Raw genomic sequence first — 24,188 nt, 5'->3', positions numbered from 1 at the left:
ATATTAATATCACTGGTGGTTTTGTGGTGAAATCAGCCTGAGGGAAGATGCTACAAAGCACTCTAAGCACTTGATTACTTTATAACAGCCTCTCACCTGGTACTCAAAAGACGGGGTGAGGCGGTAGTTGAGCATTTCTTGGTGGAAAACCGGTGTGATGCTTCCAGACATGGGAGGGACGATCCAGACCCAGTCCCCGGGACAGCCTCCCCGCACCCGGTACTCATTCTCCATGTGCTTCATGAAGGACTCTGTGGCTGAGTGGTGGTCCACTATGGTCACTTTGCATGTCTGAAGTAAAAGAACACAAAAAATGTACTTATTTATGCATCTAATACAGGGGTCTCAAACTCAAATTACCTGGGGGCCGCTGGAGGCAGTATCAAAATGAGCAAAAAAAGACTTAAGAAAAAGACACAAAATGACAGTAAATAAACTAAATTACTTATAAAAGACACAAAATGACCAAAAAAAGACTCAAAATGACCAAAAAAGAACACAGAATGACAAAAAAGACACAAAATTATTTAAAAAAAAGACACAAAATTACCAAAAAAGGCACAGAATTACCAAAGACACAAAATTATTTAAAAAAAAACCCACAAAATTATTAAAAAAACGACACAAAATGACTAAAAACGACACAAAATTATAGGAACAAAATGACCAAAGAAAAGACACAAAATGACCCCAAAAGACACAAAATGACCAAAGAAAAGACACAAAATGACCCCAAAAGACACAAAATGACCAAAAAAAGACATAAAATCACTAAAAAAAGGCACAGAATTACCAAAAAAAGACACAAAATTAGCAAAAAAAGCAATTTAAGGGACCTTACACACACAACATGGTAAAGTGTCATTCATATAAAACTCACATTAAATTAATCATATCAAGGTGAGGGCCACAAAATATCGTCATGAGGTCCGCAATTGGCCCACTTTCTTTGCATATATATGAGTGTAAAATCCTGCATACTATATCTTTAAAGTTGCAAAATGCCGTTTTTTAGATCGAATTGGAGCAATTTCATGGCCAAATATAACATTTTTTATGCCTGCTTACATTTGATGCAACTTTTGAGTGACTAAGATGTTGCCTGCACTACAGACAGACATATTTAGCCATATTCTGGCAAAAATGTAATTGCTTGGACATACTGAGCATACTGAGATGGTTTTTTTTGATGATTTTCTGCTGCAGAAATGACCGAGCTGTTTGCATAAATGTTTTTCTCCATAAAACTTTAAAGTGCTGAGAAATCAAGGTGACTTCAGCTGCCATCCTCAGAGGTACAAAGCAAACTTTTCAGAGTCTGCTCACAGGGGGGCGGGGAGTTTGACATTCAAAACATCTGTTTTTGGTAAAGTATTTATTTAAAATGATGACACATAAAGATGAAGCTACCTGGAAGCTGTGGAGAACAGCAATGTTGATTTCCACCAGTGCCTGGTCTTTCCAGAGGGAGGAAGTCTTCCTGGTGTCTAAGGCCATCTTGATAGCAACCTCCTGCACCACACAGAAAGAAAATACAACACTGTAAAAAAACCAACTTGTATTTTTTGGCCTAAAACAGTGATTTAAGTTGCTAAAACTTGGAAATATAAATTATTGATATTTAGGGCAATAATGTAAGTTAGCACAACAAAGGAAGCCAGTTGTCTGCTCAAAAACAAGTTTGTGAGTTGTTGTTACTTATATCTTTAAGTTGGGGTTCACAACAAGGGACAATAGTTCTGATAACTCTTATTTCTTTGTTGTGAAATTCGGTCATTAGCGAAAGCTAGCGCCTAACTGATGCTAGCGGCTAACTGATGCTTGCGGCTAACTGACGCTAGTGGCTAACTGACGCTAGCGGCGCTGCTTGTTACAGCTACAAGAGTAGCCATTAGCGTATCAATGCTAACTCAAAATTGTGGTCGCAACATTAGCTGACATTTCATAGCGGCGTTACAATCGGGCCAATTCAGCACATAGCAGAAGTAAAGATTAAATAATTACAATGTAAAATTATAAGTTAGTACAATTTACAGTTGAGTTGACAAAAATCTGAATTCAGAGTTGAGCAAACTCAAAAACAAAACTTAAAATATTTAGTTTAATTGTCCAACTTAAAATTTTATCGACGTTTGTTGCCTTGACATTTTGAGTTCACCCAACTTTCCGTTTTTTTGCAGTGAACAGGAAAGTCAATGTCAAGTGTGAGGTTCAAGTATGTTTTAATGCCTCAAACAGGTGGTCCCTCATTTCAGCAGTTTTTTGTGCTTGAAAATGAAAAGAAATACAATTTTCTGCTTGATTTTCAACATCTATGCATCAATAAAGTGACGCTCTTTTTAATCTTTTAACTTGTTAAAGTGATCATTTTTTGTGCCGCAGTGATAAATGTAAAGGTCAGGAATATGTTTTCTATTTATTCACTAAATAAATAACTCCAAGCAAAATTTTGCACTTCACTTGAGAGAAAAATCTTCCCAGAGTGCTCATCACAACAGTACCGCTGTGATCTTCCTTAAAGATTCGAAGGAAAAGCCTCTCTACTCCAATCAAATACATACAATAATTCAGTATATGATTGCATAAATACATATTTTTGGTGCAATACTAAACCTCTGAAGTCCAGGAGAGTTTGGTTCAAATTTGTCAACTTCCTATGCATTAATTTCTGTCTCTGTTTAGCATCTTTCAGTCTGTCCTTACCACACAAATCTGTCAGATTTTTCATTTTATTTTAATTAACAAAGTATAAAGCTGCCAGGAACCCAAAATACAAACAAAAGACACAGGTTTCTATGGAAATTTACCTTTTTTCCCCACCATTTATACACAAAAACAGCAGAAAAAATAATAAATAATAAAACTACAAAACAGTCTATTTGCATGTAAATTAAAAATAGTAATAGTTTTCATTGTAGGAAGAAAATTCACATTTTAAAAATGGTCTAGAAACATAAATGGCACACAGTGAAAGCTCCTATGATTGCACTTTCAACTTGCTTTCTCATCTTGTCTACACATCATATAGGAATAAAGTTATTTCTGTAAATAAAACATGCGTATTTTCAATAAATAGATGGACTCCAGAGGTTTAAAGCATAAACAATGCATAATTCATGAGTGTTTGCAACAAGGCACAAGTAGCCTTGAAGTCTCGTAATCAGCTTCTTCTTTGGTGTGCACAATTAGAAGAAGAATGACATTCTGATTGGATCATTTGGTGACACAATGCACGCTCTTCTCTGCAATCTGTGCTTCTGATTCTCCCCTCCCCCTTTACAATGGTGCATGACTCTGTATTTTGGCACAACACACTACCTCCAGAATGTTGTAGCGCGAGCTGTCGCAGAAGTCCCTCACGCCGATCTCTGTGCCCATGTACCAGCCACTGAAGGGGCAGCCAGTGAACTCCAGGCCGCCGATCTCCAGCAGCATGTTGGCGACAGCCGGGAGGCCGTACCACTTCAGGTCCAGGTCCTTGAACCACTCGTACCTGGGCAGAGCAGACGAGGGAATAACAGGTGGGAACTGCAGCTATTTCACCCTCACTGTGCATCAGGGTTGTAAAAAGTAGCTAAAACGTTGTATCCAGATACGATACTCATTTTCTGTCAAAATCTGTGGAATAGCCACGGAATCACTCAAACTTCCGTGAAACTGACACGGATTTCGCTACAATGCAAGTTAATGACAGTCATATCCCGTGGCTATTCCAACAGACAAAGTGATTATGTACATTCACTGAGTGAATATCTAGAAAATAAAACATATATTTCTCGCTAGAAATGTGATCAAAATTCATTTTTATGCAGAAACTAAGTCAAAATATTGATTTTTTTTCCCTAAAAATGAGAGAACTGTCCGCCATGTTTTTTGTTCTGACCGCCGGGACCTTGAAAGTCACGTGACTTGGAACAAACCAATAGGAAAAAATATCCATGGAATAGCCACGGGATATGACTGTCATTAACTTGCATTGTAGCGAAATCCGTGTCAGTTTCACGGAAATTTGAGTGATTCCGTGGCTATTCCACGGATTCCTGTGAGACCAGGTTTACATAAGCATAGAGTTAATAAGTTTACATAAATGTTGGTGACTTTAAAGTGTTATTTTCCCAGAATGAAGCAGAGAAAAGTCGACCTGCAACCAAACAGCAACACACACAGCCGAAAATATTGTTCTAATTGTTATTGTTTATTGTATTTATTGCACTACCACAGTCTGTTGAGCACTTTAAAATATTATTTAAAAAATAAATAAAAAATATAAATAAAAAATAATTAAAAAATACATTACAACATTATTAAAAAAATAAATGTATTATTAAAATTTATTCTCCTTGGCGTTCAGTCCCAGCTAGGCAAGAATCCTTGGCTTTCTTTTCCTTTTTTTACCCTTTTATTTTTCTTTTCTATCTGTTTTTGGATTGAGTTTTTATTACTATTTTACTGTTTATTCATAACTATTTGTGTATTTTATTCTATTTTAATAACTGTACAGCACTTTGGTCAACTGAGGTTGTTTTTAAATGTGCTCTATAAATAAACTTTGACTTGACTTTTTGACTTTATCCTTGTGGTATCGAAAATGGTATCTCGTATCGAATATTTTCCTGAGTATCAGTATCGAGTAGAACATTTTTAGTATTGTGACAACCCTACTGTGCATCCAACAGAAGTCAGGTAAACGTCCAATATTTGCAAAATGCACGTCATTAAAATCATAATTTGTCTTTTTGGAGCACAGATATTTATTCCTGAGACACAAAAAGTGCAGCCAAAAGCAACATTAACACAAAGAAAACACTTTTGACTGCCCAACAGGACAGACAGGACCTCAATCTACCTCCCGCCACTGACTCCTTACACCCTCGAGAGGGTTGATAGCACTGCTTTCAGTGTATTATTTGCAGAGATGAGTCTAATCTGGTGTAATGATGAGGCGCTGTTGGTGGTCGCAGCCTGTGCCAAGCTGCTGCCAGAGCTGAGGGCCAGTTGATGCAGGGTACGGAGCAAGAGATGCCAATTTTGGGGCGAGTCTGGCAGGGAGATCAGCGTGCCAAGGGGTTTAGAAATGCTCTCTGCAGCACGTAGATCTGTAGCGATAGGTCTGTGTGTTTGAAAATGGGTGTAGCTGTAATACCCAATTCTTTACTGTGATTATAGGTATTAAATACAGCAGCTTAATGCTTAACACCTCAAGGGCATTAGGGCTTTATGCACAGTATCAACCAGTGTAAGAAAAGTTTTCTTAAAAGTAAAGTAAACACAGGAAGAAATGTCATGTGTTACACTCTTGGTGAGGTTTTTTGTGTTTCCTGCAAAACTTTAAAAAAAAATTAGTTAGTGCAATATATCTATATATTAAATCCTGCCATGTCATCTGCACTTTCAACACTTTTTTCCATTTCTTATTTTTTCTATTGTTATATTTATATTTTATATTGTGATTGTTACCTATTTTGTTCATTGTTTTTCTTATATTACCGTATATTCTGATTGTTTTTGTAATTGTTTTATAATTGTTTTTATAACTTTGGAGCAATCTGGAACCAGAATTTCCTTCAGGATTAATAGATCTCATCTTATCTTATCTTGGTTTTTGCACAGTATCAACCAGTGTAAGAAAAGTTTTCTTAAAAGTAAAGTAAACAGGAAGAAATGTCATATGTTACACTTTTGGTGACGTTTTTTGTGTTTCCTGCAAAACTTGAAAAAATGAGTTAGCCGATTATTTTAACAGGGTGATGATTTGCAATATATCATGTGCAATAGCATTTTCAACACCACAGACTATATTATGGTCATTATCATTTGCAATATATCATTTGCAATATATCTGTATATTACATCCTGCCATGTCATCTGCACCCACTTTACTCCTTCAACACTTTATTTTTTTCTATTGTTATATTTATATTTTATATTGTGTTTGTTACTTATTTTGTTCATTGTTTTTCTTATATTACCAGAATTTCCTTCGGGATTAATAGATTCTATCTTATCTTATCTTATCTTATCTTATCTTGGTTTTTGCACAGTATCAACCAGTGTAAGAAAAGTTTCCTTAAAAGTAAAGTAAACACAGGAAGAAACCTCGCTAACAAGCCCCATGGTTACCACAAAAGCTGGCGTAGCAACAGATAAAGCACTGCTAGCTGTGCTTTCTGGGAACATTCAGCACAGTTGGAATGTGACAATAATCCAATCAGACTTCTTGGCTTAAAAGTCCCCCATTGTTTAAGAAGTGCTGTTAAGAGACGTGTGAGTGGGTGGATGTCTTTTTTTTTTTTTATGTGTGTGTAGCCCTCTCTGTTCTTGTGTTGCTACATTCTGTATATGTTATGCATGCTGGAGAAAGAACTCACTTTGGGTGTGTGATGGGCACCTCCAGGATGAGGTCTTCGGGAATCTCAAACAGCTCAGGGTCGTTTCCGTTGGCTTGCAGCAGCAGGGGCAGGACATCAAAACGGCCCTTCGGAGCCTTCCATCCCAGCTGCATGCAGATCTGGTGACACAGAGCAGAATATTATTCAAAATAGAAGTTTTGCAGTGCCAACACAGTGATTTAAGGGTGCAGCTCCTCTTGTTTACCTCAGTAAATTCAACATTAGCAGGGTCTCCCAAGATCTCTCCGTCAGGCTGCTTGTAGCCGGCATAACGAATCAGCTGACTGTTCCACACTCGATAGTCGTGTTTGCCATCGACCCTCTGGGGGAATATGGTTATAGCCGACCTGCAAACAAACAAACAAACAGAAAAAAAGTGTGTTAATATTGTTTAATGTCAATATTCAACATTTGTTTGTATGTGATTAGGGTTGCAAAGGGGTGGAAAATGTCCGGTACATTTCCAGAAACTCTCCATAGGAAGTTAAGCTGGGGAATATTGGAAATTTTCAAAATAAAAAAAAATAAAAAACAGAAACAAGTGTGTTAATAATGTTTAATGTCAATATTCAACATTTGTTTGTATGTGATTAGGGTTTCAAAGGGGTGGAAAATTTCCGGTAAATTTCCAGAAACTCTTCATGGGAAGTTAAGCTGGGGAATTTTGGAAATTTTCAAAATAAAATAAAAAACAAACAGAAACAAGTGTGTTAATAATGTGTAATGTCAGTATTCAACATTTGCTTATATGTGATTAGGGTTTCAAAAGGGTGGAAAATTTCCGGTAAATTTCCAAGAACTCTTCATGGGAAGTTAAGCTGGGGAGTTTTGGAAATTTTCAAAATAAAATAAAAAACGTGACATTTCAACTGATTTATTTGTAAGAAGAACTTTATCAAGTTTTAATTGTTTTATCGGACAATCAATAATTTAATTGAATAACAAAAAACATGAATGTTGAGTGAGATGGATTCACATTGTTGCAAACATTTATGCATCTTTGCATCACTATTTTATTATTTATATATTATTTGTTAGTTTTTGTTTCCGTCTCTTTTGTATGATTTAGTACCGTTTCCATTTTATATTAATATTTTATGTCAACCTGATTCATGCATCTGTGAATGGAATAGTTGCAATTGTCTTTAAAACAATAAACTATCAATCATTGCATTAGTAATAATTTTGAATAACACAGACATGAAACAATTAAGATTTCCTTCCTTAGTATTGTATATAATGTTCATACATTTTTTATTTTATTTTTGTTTAAATTGTTACTACTTTTTATATTTCTACTGGTTTATACTGTAAATTGTTATTTCTTTATATGTTTTACTTGTTTATTTGCTAATACCTCTTATATTTTTAGTTCATACTGCTGTTTACTATCTATTATTCTTTTGCTATCCACTTTGCTGCTGTAATTCTTGAAATTTCCCCATTGTGAGACTAATAAAGGAAATCTTAAACAATATAACTACAGTAGGAACCTTGACTGTGCCGCAGCATTATCTTAGATCAATAGCATGTTGATTTCTGAACATGCTGCTTCCAGAGTAAGAGGCTTTGCAACAAAGCATGAGATGGAGTTAATGAATATCTAAGAACATTAATCAAAAGGTTGTTAACAGCTGGTTGGCATTGTGCACTTAATCTGCCCAGAGGCATATTCAGTTATGTTATGTCAGAGGACTCGTAGTCGGGCCAAAGCTTAGCTACCTTTAGTTTGTTCTGCATCCCAGTGGTGTTTTAATGCCATGACCGGGTAAAAGTGTTAATACGACTAAGCTGGTTGTAAGTCACTGAGGAGCGACAGCAGCTGCTGTGAATCTGGGCCAGTTGTGCTCGCAGTCTGCAGGAAACTAAGCTCGACTCCAGAAACTGGTGGTAAAACCAGTCTACCATCACACTTATATATACATAGCAAATGACAGGTTTCATTCCATTTTCATTAAATTTATCAGTGCTGAGGGTTTGTTGCTGCTGCTATAGGGACATCTTTGCAGGTTTGAGCCAAAAATGCATCCACTAAAACAGCTTCTAACTGCTCTTTCTGTGAAGGACACCCTGAAGATGTTTCTCATTTATTTTGGTCTTGTCCTTTCTCGGCTAAATTATGGGAAGATATTTGTAACCTGATTTCTTTTTCGTTTGAACCTCATTTGTCCCTGTGTTTTGAACATATACTGTTTGGTTCACTGACTTTCCTTTTGCAAAGGCAGGCAAGGCAAGGCAAGTTTATTTATATAGCACAATTCGGACACAGGGACATTCAAAGTGCTTTACAGGGGCAAGATTAAAATACATAAAACACATTAGAAGACATTTAAAAGCGAATTAAAGGAAAAACAATACTATATCATCAATCTTATAATACAGTTGGCCAGATGGCATATCCTTAAATGTCGCTACATTAATCGTAAACCTCTCTTTCTTGTCTTTGTAAATGAAACCAAACAGTGTATTGAGTCTATTAAGAAATCTTCCAACTTGAAAGCTGTAAAAACTTTGAATTTATGTAAACTTTACAGTTTTTTCGGAAGAGGACTTGCCTATGTATTGTTGAGACCCCCTGATGGTGTTTTGTATTGTTGTATATTGTTAGTGTATTGTCTTGCATTGTGTTGCTTTAATAAAGTTTTTTTTGTTTAAATAAATAAAAAAAGCTTCTGAATACAGGAAGTGGTCAGTCAGAATGTACCAAGTCCTGCCTCATGATGGGGGGGATTAGGATTTCTAGTTTAGAGATTCTGTTAATTTCTTTAGACTGTATTAATTTGTTGGAACTTAAAATATTTATACTAACAGGATAATTGTGCTGTGTTTTTTTTTTACTAGTATATATATCATAGTGTCTTTGTGTTACCCCTTTGTCTCACAAATGGCCTGATCAGCCAGTTTACATGTTTCCCATGTTTATCACGGCATAGCTTATTTAGTTTACATTTCTGCTGACCACTTTAACAGTCCCATAAATGTTTATGTGACTTTGTTACATATTTTGTAAATTGTTTCCTTCATTTTGGGGGAAATAAAACCTTTAAAATCCAGCTCTGTTTGCCAGCTCAGTCCCTCACAGTTTGGGTAAACGATTTCCAAAGTGTTGGTCAAGTAAGTCAGGATCACTCAGTAGCTAATCATTTTTCAAAATAAAGATTTGCTATATGAACCATCTTGATTTTGCAAAAATATTCCAACATGTCCTTATACATCATCATTAGTCTCTAGAATGTATAAAGTATGTGGACTTTGGTTTTGCCAATCATAAACTAGCCATTCCCTGTTTTATTGTCAAATTTACTCTAAAGGGACAAAAATTTACAAAATGAACATCATGCTTTATTGAAGACTTGAAAACTACCAATTGAGATCATAAACTTATTAGAAAAATGTGCAAATCAATCGAGTAAGAAATAGTAATTTTCCCATTAACCTTCATATGATTAGATTTCTTTTTGCAACCCCTGGAGTCGCCCCCTGCTGGTTGTTTAAAATAATGCAAATTTAAGGCACTTCTGGTTTTGCTTCATGTTTAAGTCCTGGAGGTTTAAGAAGGCAATGCATTATTTGACCACTCAAACAATTTGAGCATTTACAATATACTTACAATATAGAATATAATAATTATAATGTAAATCACATGTTCTAAATTGACTACATGCTGTAAAAAAATATTAGTAACATTCATTTACAGCAATACTGTATCACTTGATGTACCACAAAAATGGCATCCTTTATAAAGAAGATATAAGTTGTATTTAATGGCTTTTAACTGACCATTTACTTATGCTTTATAGATTAGTTATAAAGCCATTATCAGGTTGAGAAATCTCCATTTGATTTGAACATTTTGACAAAAATCTTCAGGTTTTAGGGGGTTATTTTAAAATCGCCCAGAGGTTTTACAGGCATTTTTTCCAGGCGTTTTAGGCCTAAATGGGTTAATCACTAATAATGTTCTACACTACAAACCTTTTATAAAAGGTGCCTGAAGAGAGAGTGTTATTTTTTTCCTAAAAGGAAATCTAATAACATTTTCACAATTTGTAGTTGCAACACTTAATTCCTGCACTGTAGACACAACAACATTTTTTCGAGGAAATCTCAGCTTGCAAACAATACTACCCTTCCTTACAATATATTTATATTTTGTAACGTTGACAGGTGATTTTAGACAAACAAAACGATTGCAAAACTATTGCAATATGTTGCAACAGCCCTATATGTTTATTTCCGCGTCTGTGTTTATTTACGTTAAAACGGGCCAGACTGAGGGAGGATGTCGTGCTGGCTCTTATCAAACATGTGTATCCGAGCTGTCCTTCCCAAGGCCAGGCTAAGTGTAGTAATGAGTCAGAAGCTATCCATCATCCAAGAAGTAAATATGAGGTGTCACATGTGATTAGGACTTGGCAGAAAGTGAGCAGGCGCTGTGCAGGTCTGACAAATGACTGCTTGTTAGCAAGGTCCACCGCCTCACCAACAGGGCAATGATTTGTGCCGAGACACTGACAGATAGACAGACAGGCAGCAGATAGTGTCAGATACAGCGCTAAGAGACGGAGCGCAGAGCTGACAGATGGGACATGAGGTCAAGTCAGGGTAGTCGGAGATGGAGAGGGGTGATGAGATACACGGAGCGACAGATGGGGAGAGGAGCAGTGGAGTTGGAGGAACACGAGCAGAGTTGAACAAAAGAAAACAACATACACAGCAAAATCTGTAGTGTTGTTTTTTTTCAGTGTTAATAATTTTGAGCTGGTGAGTGTCTACACTGTAAAAAGAGCCAACTTGTATCTTTGGCCTAAAACAGTGATTTAACCCTTTGATGCATAACATATTGAGACCCCTTCTAATGCACAACATGGGTCAAAAATGATCCACATTCATTCCCCATGTTATTTAATGCTGCTGTGTGTTTCAGTGCTCTATCTTTTGATATCAACATATTTTATGATTGAATATTCCAAGTATTCCTTAAACATCTTGTTTTTGATAACAACAGATCATTATTTCCATTTTGACTCTCATACTTTATGAAATAAAAAAGTTTTTTGAATTATTACATAGCTTACTACTTGGCTAGGTCGCTTGCTAAGCTAACTATTTAGCTAATAAGTTAGCTAAGTAGTTAGCTTAGCAAGCTACTTAGCCAAATACTTAGCCGAGAAGTTAGCTTAGTAGTTAGCTTAGCAAGCTACTTAGCCAAATACTTAGCCAAGAAGTTAGCTAAGTAGTTAGCTTAAAAGCTATTTAGCTAAAAAAAATGGATATGGGTCATTTTTGACCCATGTTGTGCATTAGAAGGGTAGTGACTCAAAAAAGTATTTTATTCAAAAATTAATGAAGGAAAACATACAAATTAGGATGTATGATGATCAAAAACAAACTAATTGAGGAAAACCTGGAATACTGAATGATGAAAATAATTTATTACAAAGATATAGAACATAAAAACCCTGTCGGGTCACTTTAGACCCATGTTGTGCATCAAAGGGTTAAGTTGGTAAAACTTGGAAATATAAATTATTGACATTTAGGGCAATAATGTAAGTTAGCACAACAAAGCAAGCCAGTTGTCTGCTCAAAAACAAGTTTGAGAGTTGTTGTTACTTATATCTTTAAGTTGGGGTTCACAGCAAGGGACAATACAGCTTGTTACAGCTACAAGAGTAGCCATTAGCATATCAATGCTAACTCAAAATTGTGGTCGCAACATTAGCTGACATTTCATAGCGGCGTTACAATCGTGCCAATTCAGCACATATTGCAGAACTTAGCAGAACTCAGAACTCAGCACACGATTTTAGTGTTGAAAATACACTTTGTGTTAAAAATTAACACTCAAAGTGAAAAGGAATAACACAGTTTCGAGTTAAAAGTGCACTTATGTGTTGTCATAAAACAACACCAAGGTTGTTAAATATTTAACACTATTAAAAAGATAAAATATTAACACTTTTCAAAGTGTAATTTTAACTCAGAATCTGTGAGAACTATATAAACTCAGAAAAAGTGTTAAATTTAACACTCTGTGAGTTGAATCAACACTCCCGCTTTTGCTGTGTAAGGAAACAAGACTTTGGTGGAAAGTTGAACAGTGTGTGTGTGTTTGTTTGTTTATGTTTTTTTTTTTTTTACCTCAGGTTGCCTTTGTTGGTAGCATACTTGATGTGGTTACAAATGTAGTTGTACATTCCATGAGCGGTTGTGCAGTCTCGAGCATCAAAAACCTGGAAAGCAAATATGAAAATGAAAACTCAGAAGCAGGTTTATGCACAGTGATGCATAAAGATAATAAATAAATAAATAAATAAATAAATATAGTTTGTATATTTTTGTGTTCGCTGGTATGTGACTGAGGAAAAAGTCCCAGAATATATTTGATTTTATCATAAACTATGTATGAGAAGAGGATTTTACAGCACCATGGTTGAGTTTGGCATTTGGGCCATCACCATCTTGGACATAAGTGACCATATTTGGACAAGAGGGTGGAGCTAAGTTATCAGATAGATAGCCTGGTTAGCAAGGTCAAAAAATGAACAGCTGACTGAGTGTCTAGTGTCTAAAATCATAAAATTTACTTTCATGAGCTGAAAATATACTGTTAAATGGGTCAAGGCTCTAAGATAAAAACATGGAAGTGACTCATCAATCACAAGATAGCCACGCCCTCAAGCATAGTCATAGTCTTCATAGCACAGTCGTCTTTTTCGCTTATTTTACTTTAAATGGGACCATAATTTACAAAATGAAGATCATGATCTATTGATGAAGACTTAAACGAATGTTTGAGATCATAAACTCATTATGAGAATGTTTACTGAGGTAATAAATCAAGTGAGAAGTAGGGTCAGATTCTCATAGACTTCTATGCAATCAGCTTTTTGCCACCAGTTGAGCCACCACCTGCTGGCAGTTTAAAAGAATGCAGGTTTAAGGCACTTCTGAGGTTCAATTGTATACAAAAAGTGCAAATACTGGAAGGATCCATCCACACAGACAGACTGTATGACTGTTTATTACCTGCAGTTTGGACCACTGGATCCTGCCGACACATCGGGCAGCATTCCTCCAGGCGTGCTTGGCTCCATAAATCAGTTCAGTGTCTTTCAGTTGGTACGTTCCTGAAGCTTCAATCTCCTTGGTCACCTCCTCCAACCGGTCCACATGCCCCTTAGAGCCGTTCCTGCAGGCAGGACAGGTCCACAAACACAACAGAGTCAGAACATGATTACATGATTACCAAAAAGGTACTTGATGTGCCATTTTTGTAAGTCCCATTTTGTTTTGCCATCTATTCAATTATCTCTCATACAAGCTTTGTTTACACATTGATGGAAGCAGCCCTCTTTGACAAGTGTGATGAGAATAAACAACACAAAAATAAAGAGAAAACTGGAAAATAAACAAGTAAATACAAAAGTTTGGAAGCAAGGCCAATACAGGTTATATATATTGGGAAGCAAGTTACATTTTCTGTTTTATTCACTTTATTTACTTTAGTTTGCCTTTAGGTATACATTGATCTTACCAGACCATTGCTGAATAAATGTTAACAAAAGAAAATACGTTTTCTAGGGTTGAGAAGATTTGGAAGAGTCACAGCTTAAGTGCAAAAGTAAAAAACAAATCACAGTTTGCATTATTTACTTTAGCTGTTTGGCTTTTGAGAGTTTGGATACAAAAATCCCAATAAATCTCAACTGTGTTCATATCTCTGACAAACTACCACAGAAATGGCTACAATTGAAGCAGCTGAGTAAAGAAACAAGAGTTCAGATTTATACATAAAGGAAAGAAGGATACACAAAGTCTAAGCAATAAAAACCCAAGGACCTGATAATTATAGTCAAAATGTCTTGTAATAAGTGACTCTTTATATAATAATCATATTTATTTTGTTGCAAAGTATATCTAATGAGGCTATAATCTTTTTTTTGGACATCTGATCTTGCTTCCAAACTTTTGCCCTGTAGTGTTCATGTTTTCCACAACAAGAAATGCTGATTTGAGGCAGAAATAAAGTTGCAGACCTTTTTCACAGCAGACATTAAAGGGACATTAGTTATTAGTTACTAGAGGTGGGACCAAATGAATGTTTTGCATGTCAAGAGTAAGTCTCAAGTCTTTTTCTCAAGTCCCAAGTCAAGACCCAAGTCCAAAACAAGTCTCTAAACAAGTCATTAAGTGCTTTTCACCAAATTGTGTTGAATTTGCTGGGATTTAATGGGAAATTGAGTGATTCAATATTTGGGCATGGGGGAAGGTATCAAGTATTTTAAAGTCAGAAGGCTCTCAAGTGAAGTCATGAGTGTAAAAAGACACAAAATGACAAAAAAAGACATAAAATTACCAAAAAAAGACACAAATTGACCAAAAAAAGACACAAAACGACTAAAAAAAGACACAAAATGACTTAAAAAAAGACACATAATGACCAAAAACAGACACAAAATGACTAAAAAAAAGACACAAAATGACGAAAAAAAGACACAAAATGACTAAAAAAAAGACACAAATTGACCAAAAAAAGACATAAAAAGACACAAAATTATGAAAAAAAAGTCACAAAATGACCAAAAACAGACACAAAATGACAAAAAAAAAGACACAAAATGACTAAAAAAGACACAAAATGCAAAATACATGTGGGAGTGTCGCAATGCAACATGGGACTTTTCCAGAACTTTGAAATCATGGCGGAAGACGACTATAGTGGAGGGAGCTCAGGTATAACAGCAAATTTGATTTCTATCTGCTACAGAGGCTGAAAAATCTATTATTTAGTAGGAAGCATTGACACTTCTGCTGAATTTCCAGAAAAACTTCAGGTTTTAGGGGCTTATTTTAAAATCGCCCAGAGGTTTTCCAGGCATTTTTCCAGGCCTTTTATGCCTAAATGCATTAAAAGACAAATACTGTATCTTAATGCAAATAACCCCAATAATCCCTGCACATGTTGTTCTTTATCTCTCCCCTCCAGTCTGCAGATGTCCCCGGCCGTGCTCACCTTCTGATGGAGGTGTAGTACTGGTCTATGAAGTCAGTGGCCAGTGGAAGAAGCTCGTCTTTGGTTCTGACCTCGTCTGGTTTGCGGACGTGCTGGTTGGGCGTCATCACAGAGCCGAGGCACACATTTTCAGTGCAGATTGGCATCTGAAAAGACAAATACGGTGACAGATGAGGGAGGCTTTTTCGGGGATCAATTCTCACTTGTTGGTTTTTCTTCAGTGCCAAAATGCAGCTGAAGAGCCAGGTGATCTTGGCGTATTGTACAGCTCTCTGGTAATGTATCTGCAAATATTCACAACGTTTACTTTCAAGCAAAGACTAACACTAACAGAAAAAAGCTTGTCAGCTCCCTCGGTGCACAAAACACAGGTGTTAAATGGACAAAGAATCCTTCAACGTATTTCAGTGACCTTCAGGATTCCTGTTTACTCACAAGAGACAGTTTATGAAAACGTCTCCGAGCTGTGATTGAAAGCAAAATGAGAGAGGCATGGCATCCTCTTAATTTACAAAAGGCAGAGCTATCAAATTACCTTCCCTCTCTATTCATTTTAGATCAACCGGCTCAGTCTTGCTTTCTGCTTGATATGAAACAGACCTAAGAAATGCTTAAATTACACTTTATTCAGATGGAATAATTCAACAGAAAAGCAAACTGTTTTCCAATGCAAATTTCTTGTGTGAGCCAAAATTATTACACCTCTTTCAGAAGACGGTTCTAACACTTTCTGGGTGCCAATTCTGTGGGAAAATATATTCATCTTAGGCTAAAGAGCTAAAGATGCTTTAGGGTTTATGTCTTTTGCACAACTTTTTCCAGGATATAAGACAATGAGGTGTCAGTATGACATAAACTTGCAATAAAAATGTATTTCAATAGGTGCTTTAAGGCCAAAGTGCCACTGGTAGATCGCATCAAGTTAAAATTCCAGTTATATATGATATGTTGCACTTCAGAGAAAAGACAACTTGCATTACAAATGTATTTTAATAGGTGCTTTAAGGCCAAAAGGCCACTGGTAGATCACATCCAGCTTCGAATTCCCACTTCAGAGAAAAAGTCAAATTGCATTAAAATGTATTTCAATAGGTGCTTTAAGACCAGAAGGCCACTGGTTGATCATATCTAGATTCAAATTCCAGTTATATATGATATGTTGCACTTCAGAGAGAAAGACAACGTGGATTAAAATGTATTTCAATAGGTGCTTTAAGACCAAAAGGCCACTGGTAGATCACATCCAGTTATAAATTCCAGTTATATATGATATGTTCCACTTCAGAGAAAAGTCAAATTACATTAAAATGTATTTCAATAGGTGCTTTAAGGCTAAAGGGCCACTGGTAGATCACATCCATTTACAATTTCAAGTTATATATGATATGTTCCACTTGAGAGAAAAAGACAAATTGCATGAAAAATGTATTTCAATAGGTGCTTTAAGGCCAAAGTGCCACTGGTAGATCACATCCATTTACAAATTCCAGTTATATATGATATGGTCCACTTCAGAGAAAAAGAAAACTTGCATTAAAATGTATTTCAATAGGTGCTTTAAGGCCAAAAGGCCACTGGTAGATCACATCCAGTTACAAATTCCAGTTATATATGATATGTTCCACTACAGAGAAAAAGACAAATTGCATGAAAAATGTATTTCAATGGGTTCTGTGAGGCCAAAAGGCTACTGGTAGATCACATCCAGTTACAAATTCCAGTTATATATGATATGTTCCACTACAGAGAAAAAGACAACTTGCATGAAAAATGTATTTCAATAGGTGCTTTAAGGCCAAAGTGCCACTGGTAGATCACATCCATTTACAAATTCCAGTTATATATGTTATGTTCCACTTCTGAGAAAAAGACAACTTGCATGAAAAATGTATTTCAATGGGTTCTGTGAGGCCAAAAGGCTACTGGTAGATCACATCCAATTTCAAATTCCAGTTATATATGATATATTCCACTACAGAGAAAAGACAACTTGCATTAAAAATGTATTTCAATAGGTGCTTTAAGGCTAAAGGGCCACTGGTAGATCAAATCCATTTACAAATTCCAGTTATATATGTTATGTTCCACTTCTGAGAAAAAGACAACTTGCATGAAAAATGTATTTCAATAGGCACTTTAAGGCCAAAAGACCACTGGTAGATCACATCCAGTTTCAAATTCCAGTTATACTGTATATGATATGTTCCACTACAGAGAAAAGACATTTTTTCTGAGTTCTGAACTCAATTCATAGAAGAGATCATAAATGTTTTACAATTTCTTTCATTGTATCGCTCACCCATGGCTGGCACGCATGTTAATGAATGAGTAAGTCAGTGAGTCATGGGTTGGTATCCATCTATTAAGCAGAGAACAGGAAGACAGAAAGAGCGCGGAGGAAAGACAGAAAACAAGAAAACAGACAGATGCAGAGAGAAAATTGCTCATTGCTCAGAGCAACCTTGTGTGGTCAGTTTAATATGATTAGAGTTGAAGTCAGCTGTCACTTTGGTTTGCCTAAATGCCTTCACCAGCTTAGAGAGAGATCGAATGAGTGAGCAAGAGTGGACGACAGGAACGACGGCGCAGGCGTGCTGTCGAAGAGGAAATTTGACACTGACCCCAGCGCTGCTAAAATTGGCTTTCTACGCTGAACCACACACTTTCACTGTCCAAACACTCAGACGCCGACCGGCAGTCTGTCCAAAATAAACTTCCCCCTGCGTCCCTTCCAACAAATCCAATCCTCGCTCAACGAAAACAGAAAAAGATCAGAACAAGACAACAAACACGCCATCAGAGAAAGTCAACGCAGAGGAAAATTGTGCAGGAATATGTGAAACTGTTCATGAGGACACAAAGTAAAGAAAAAAGGAAGCAAAGAAAATTTGGTAACACTTTACAATAACCAACTAAGTAATATTTATAGATGGTTTATAAACCAATTATTAACCATTTACAATGGTTTGTTAATGGTAAAGTAACTATGGTAACACTTTACAATAACCATCATTTATAAATGGTAAACAGATAGTTTATTAATGTTTTATCAGCATTTATAAACTGTATATAGACCATTTAGAATGGTAAATGCATAATTTATTAATGTTTAACTAACTACATCATTCATAAATGATAAATAGATGGTATATTAATGTAGGTTTATAGTTACTTTACAATTAACAAACCAATACATTATAACTAATAGTTTATCAATAGTTTTAGTTGCACTCATTTTAACATTTTTAACACCATATTAAGTATGTTAATGATTGTGAAATGATTCATTTACCTTTAAGAAATTGGTTGAAAACATTTAAAGATTAAATATGTATAGCACTTTGTAAATGGTTAATAATTGGTTTATAAACCATCTATAAACATTACTTAGTTGGTTATTGTAAAGTGTTACCGTAACTATAAACTTACATTAATATACCATCTATTTGTCATTTATGAATGATGTAGTTAGTTAAACATTAATAAATGATGTATTTACCATTCTAAATGGTCTATATACGGTTTATAAATGCTGATTAAACATTAATAAACTATCTGTTCACCATTTATAAATGATGGTTATTGTAAAGTGTTACCATATAAGAGAAGAAAACAACAGAGCAGTGAGAGGTGACAGAGTAAAAGGGGGAAATGGATGAGTAGAGCTGGGAGTGTTAAAAATAAAACAAAGGAATCACTCGTGCTCCAGCACGTCCGCTCATCATACCGCTCTGGGCATTCATGCCAGCCAGCTGTCCTTTTCGAAAAAGACGGATCATCCTCGAATACAGCAGCGTCTGTGATATATAATAAATCTGAAGATGCTATTACAGGCCATTCATTGGGATGCACAGCCCGTGTCCGATAAGTCACCGAAGTAATTAGGCTGCTGTTTTGCTGTTTACGAATGGCTGCTGTGTTTTGGGGTGTGAATGCTTAAACAGCGGGGTTCACCTTGTGCCTGGTAGAGCGGCTTACTAACGAGAGGGAGAAGCATCGGCTGCATTATAAAACGGTAGAAAAATGGATGGACGGGGAGGTTGATAGATGAGCAAAGATGAAAATGTATGAGATCCCTTTCTTAGCAAATTTGCATGAAACTGAAACTTTTTTTTATTGTTGTAGCCTTAAGACAAAGTTCTTGGACATGGCCTTAGTTAGCTCTTTGAATCCAACATGAGGGTGCAGAATGTTATCATCAGTCGTTTGCACAAAAAAACAGGACTTAACCCATTTAAGGCGGGAAAGCATTTCTACCATTAAAACCGGGGGAGCTGTTGCGTTATTCTACCACTAAAGCCGGGAAAGCGGATACGTCGTTTTGTAGTATTTGTAGTTTTTTCCAACTATTTTCGGTCTCTTGGCCAATGAAATGCATCAGAATACATGTAGGAGTGTCGCAATGCATCATGGGACTTTTCCAAAACTAAAATCATGGCGGAAGACGACTATAGCGGAGGGAGTTCAGATATAACAGCTATAAGCTCTTTCTGAATTTCATTTCTATCTGCTACAGAGGCTGAAAAATCTATTATTTAGTAGACGTTGACACTTCTGTTGAATTTCCAGAAAAACTTCAGGTTTTATGGGGTTATTTTAAAATCACCCAGAGATTTTACAGGCAATTTTTCCAGGCATTTTAGGCCTAAATGGGTTAATGCTCAAAACAGCTGTAGCAAGTAGCGAGACATTAGTAATCTTGTTGATAGTAGTCCTCAAAAGTTAAATCAGGGGTATCAGCACTCAGACTGTTTTATAACCAGTTAAAACTCCTTGTAGCTGCTTTGGTTGTGAGTGAATATCTGTAACTGTTGAAACAGAAGACGACTGTTTGCTTGCTGTTTCCAACCAACCGTTGGGTTCTTGATCGCGATTGTTCCTGAACTCCAACCTAACTCTAACTCTAATAGGGCTTTTCAATCAATGCCCAATTGTGTACCGGTTCTTTGGTTTTCCGCCGCCAAACAATCGGCTCCTGGCCTGGAAAACTGGTTCCAGAGCGGCACCAACTCTTTGCTGGTCTTGAACCCGTGAAACCGCTAACGTCAGGGGCAATCTGACCAACAAGACCAACTAGGTGCCATTGAGAGAGACAAACTAAAAGGCATGTCATTCATTTTATTTTACTTGTTTAACTGCAATGTGATTGATATGCTAACGTTAGCGTGCTAGCGTTAGCGGGCTAGCATTAGCTTACAACATTAACATCTTACGTTCAGTGTTAATAAGAATGTATTCGCCGTCCATAGTGATTAAAATGAGAATGGGCGGAGACTTACAGACGTTAACAGTAGCTGTGTTCCCTTTAGGGGGGAGAGTGGCCACTGGGACAGATATCACTGTGCTACTGTGCAGCTGGCACAGATCTCTCCAGCAATATATTGGGGATTTGCGGACCCACATGATGAAAGGGGCTTATGTTTATTGTTGCTTGTGACTACTCGCTACTTTGCCAGCTTTTACAAATGGTGCGTGTTGTTGTGGCGTCGAATACTACATCACATCCTGCTTCGCATTCTCCCCATTCAGCAACCAGGCTTTTTCACTGGAGAAAAAGGCCCTGCTCTTTGACAGGGCAAAAAAAGTCTGGTCAAAAGACCTCTCAGGACGGCTCATATTCAAATTAGGAGCGTTTCGGCGAGTGAGACCCGCCTCATTGCGGGTATTGGGCTGTAGTGGAAACACCCCTAGTGACGCAATGAAAAGGCTCTAGAGCCTGTGGAAAAGCAAACGGGTTCAGAGCTGGTTCACGAGTTGAACTAACTGCGAAGCAGCACTCTCACCGGCTCCGAACCAGCCCCGAAACTGTTTTTTTCCGTCAAAAAGGGGTATAAGTGTTTGTTATGAGGGTCCCCTAACCTTAACAAAGCTGTGACTATAACCCTTTATCAGGCGAAGAACCATATTTGGTAACTTCAGCGGACATCCGTAATGGGGTCCTCATGCCTCTCCATGAGACCTGACCAATCAGTATGATAATAAGAACAACTAAATTGAGCTTAATTTGCAGCATAAAAATTAAACCTTTTGAAAAAAAAAGTCACAAAAGTCTTGGAATATCCTCCAATAACACTTTCGGGTTGAAAAGTTCAGTTTCAGTGCCCTATAAAGGGAGTTTCTAACCTTTATCAAGAAGTTATTTTAAACCATATAATGATGTTTGCCTAACCTTAACCAATGTGTTTTTTTGCCTAAACTCAACCAAGCTTTGACGTTTGTGGCATTAGATTACAAAATTGTCTTACTTTGTTGTCATATCCGATCAGAAAATGCTTATGTGCGTCATTCTGGATGACACGGACCCGTTGTCTTTAATTCTGAGGACTGTCTCTATAACAGTAGGATGGACTGACATGAAATTTGGTGCAAATATTCATTTTCCTTTCTTGATAAATTGTTATAACTTTCCTGATTTGTTTTATTTTTCTCTAAAAGACGAATTGTTTCATAAGCTTAACCCAGATCCCCCTGCCCCTTCTTTTGCAATTCCTAGTTAGATAGTAACGAGCTGAATCACCAACATTTCAGGCAAGAGCTCTCTAATGTATGAATAGTGAGTGAGAAACAGAGAAAAGGCACGCCACGCTGTGCTATTATTCTTCAATCTACTTGACTTGCAAATTATGTGTTGGTAAGTCTGCAGGCTAAATGTTTTTCCAGTCAACCAGTGTACTGTATTTGATGTTCATCAGTGCCTTTAAGACACAATTAAAAGGCACAGATATCATCTGATATCCGTCACCTTTGTTTGTTGACCTATAATCAGCGATGAAAGCTTTTCATGCCTCTGACTTTACACAAAATTCTAATTTTAATAAGCAATTTTGGATAATCTATGAACAAATTGACTAATTATAAATGAATGTGAGGATTTATTGCCTTTGTTTATGTAATGGTAAACTAAATCTTCAGGTTCAGATTTTTCTAATTTAGCTTTGTGCATTTAGCATTTGTAATGCAATCTTTTGTGTTTACAGTTTTTTTTGGTTGTTTTTTGTCATTTCTTTGTGTTTTTTATGTGTGTTTTTTGTAAATTTGTGTGTGTTTTTGGTTTGTTTTTCATGTTTTATGTGTTTAACGTGTTTTTTTGTAATTTTTTTGTGTTTTTTTATTGTTCAAAATGTTGATCCAGTAAGTCAAAATGAAAAAATAATCAGGTCATACAGGCAGAATGAAAAGGCAAAATAGCCCCAAACTCCAAAGGGTTAAGTTATGTGAATGCTTAGACTTCTAAGCATTAAACAAAACAAGCAATTTTAAGATTTTTGTGATAATAAAATTCTGATTTTTCTCCTTTGAGTGTGAAAATATCAGCTAAATAATCAATAAAGAAGGAAAGAAAGTTACTTGCAGCCCTGGGGTAAACACGCAAACAACTAAAGTAGCCTCAGAGAATTTAAAGTTATTTTTGCAGACCTGTTATATTGCATTTCATAACAATTGCATCATCCAGGTGTTTCTATTTTTCTGGTCACTTGCCAGCAGCTTTTCCTTTTTCAGTGAAGCGTTTCAGAGCATTAAGAGACAATAGCACCTCGCAGCCTTCATAAGATTCACCACCGGCATAGAAATCCTGGCTATTATAGGACGGCTTATGAAATCTTCAGCGACAAATGTAAATGCTGCAGCAGATGGCTTCATCCAAGCATTAATTGAGCTGATTTCCATATGCCTTACCTTGCCGGAGCTGTGGTGGAGTGTGTCGCTGTAGACGGTGCCGGTCTCCCAGTTCCTTATCTTGATGAAGCGGGGGCATTTGGAGGGGCTGCCGTTCTGCAGAGACTTGGTGGGTGAGGTCCTGCCCTGGGCCGGGGGCTGAAAGAGCAGACAGACACGTGGATCATTACTTAACGCCTTTGTACTTTGTGTGCTAATAGGTTTTGACCTCTTGGACAACCTTTTGTGCAAGCTGGATAAGTTGTTTGGTAACACTTTACAATAACCATCATTTATAAATGCTAAACAGATAGTTTATTAACCCTTTGATGCACAACATGGGTCTAAATGGGTCTCCGATATGTAAGAGTTTTTATGTTCTATATCTTTGCAATACATTTTTTTCGTCATTCAGTATTCCAGGTTTTCCTCAATTAGTTTGTTTTTGATCATCAAACATCCTAATTTTATGTTTTCCTTTATTCATTTTTCAACAAAATCCCTTTTTGTATCACTAATTTTCTAAAGCACAACATGGGGGAAAATGACCCATATCCATTTTTTAGCTAAGTAGCTTGCTAAGCTAACTACTTAGCTAACTTCTTGGCTAAGTAGCTTGCTAAGCTAACTACTTAGCTAACTTCTTGGCTAAGTAGCTTGCTAAGCTAACTACTTAGTTAACTTCTTGGCTAAGTAGTTAGCTTAGCAAGCAATTAGCCAAGTAGTTAGCTATTTAATAATACAAATACTTTTTTCTTCATAAAGTATGAGAGACAAAATGGAAATAATGATCTGTTATTATCAAAAACAAGATATTTAAAGAATACTTGGAATATTCAATCATAAGATAAGTTGATGTCAAAAGATAGAGCACAGAAACACACAGCCAGCATGAAATAACATGGGAAATGAGCATTAGAAGGGGGGTCAATATGTTGTGCATCAAAGGGTTAATGTTTAATCATCATTTATAAACTGTATATAGGCCATTTAGAATGGTAAATACATAATTTATTAATGTTTAACTAACTAGATACTATATAAATGACAACTAGATGGTATATTAATGTAAGTTTATAGTTACTTTACCATTAACAACAATTCAATTGTAATTAATAGTTTAT

The 24,188-nt window shown here is 36.3% G+C and overlaps 1 protein-coding gene across 1 annotated transcript in view; it reads right to left on the bottom strand.

Annotated features, from left to right (window-relative positions):
* The window catches only part of nos1 (nitric oxide synthase 1 (neuronal)), a 67,932-nt gene that overhangs the window by 27,200 nt on the left and 16,544 nt on the right, over nucleotides 1-24,188 (bottom strand). Inside the window, exons 4-12 of the mRNA XM_059336785.1 lie at nucleotides 23,086-23,223; nucleotides 15,409-15,554; nucleotides 13,422-13,584; nucleotides 12,534-12,625; nucleotides 6,595-6,736; nucleotides 6,369-6,508; nucleotides 3,319-3,493; nucleotides 1,411-1,512; nucleotides 97-291 (exon numbers count right to left, since the gene is read on the bottom strand). Coding sequence (XP_059192768.1) covers nucleotides 97-291; nucleotides 1,411-1,512; nucleotides 3,319-3,493; nucleotides 6,369-6,508; nucleotides 6,595-6,736; nucleotides 12,534-12,625; nucleotides 13,422-13,584; nucleotides 15,409-15,554; nucleotides 23,086-23,223 — 1,293 coding nt within the window. The remainder of the gene's footprint in view (nucleotides 1-96; nucleotides 292-1,410; nucleotides 1,513-3,318; nucleotides 3,494-6,368; nucleotides 6,509-6,594; nucleotides 6,737-12,533; nucleotides 12,626-13,421; nucleotides 13,585-15,408; nucleotides 15,555-23,085; nucleotides 23,224-24,188) is intronic.

The sequence above is a fragment of the Centropristis striata genome, chromosome 7 (assembly GCF_030273125.1).
Source record: "Centropristis striata isolate RG_2023a ecotype Rhode Island chromosome 7, C.striata_1.0, whole genome shotgun sequence".
NCBI lineage: Eukaryota > Metazoa > Chordata > Actinopteri > Perciformes > Serranidae > Centropristis > Centropristis striata.
Note: the sequence above shows the minus strand (reverse complement) of the source record. Positions and strands in the feature narration are given on the sequence as shown.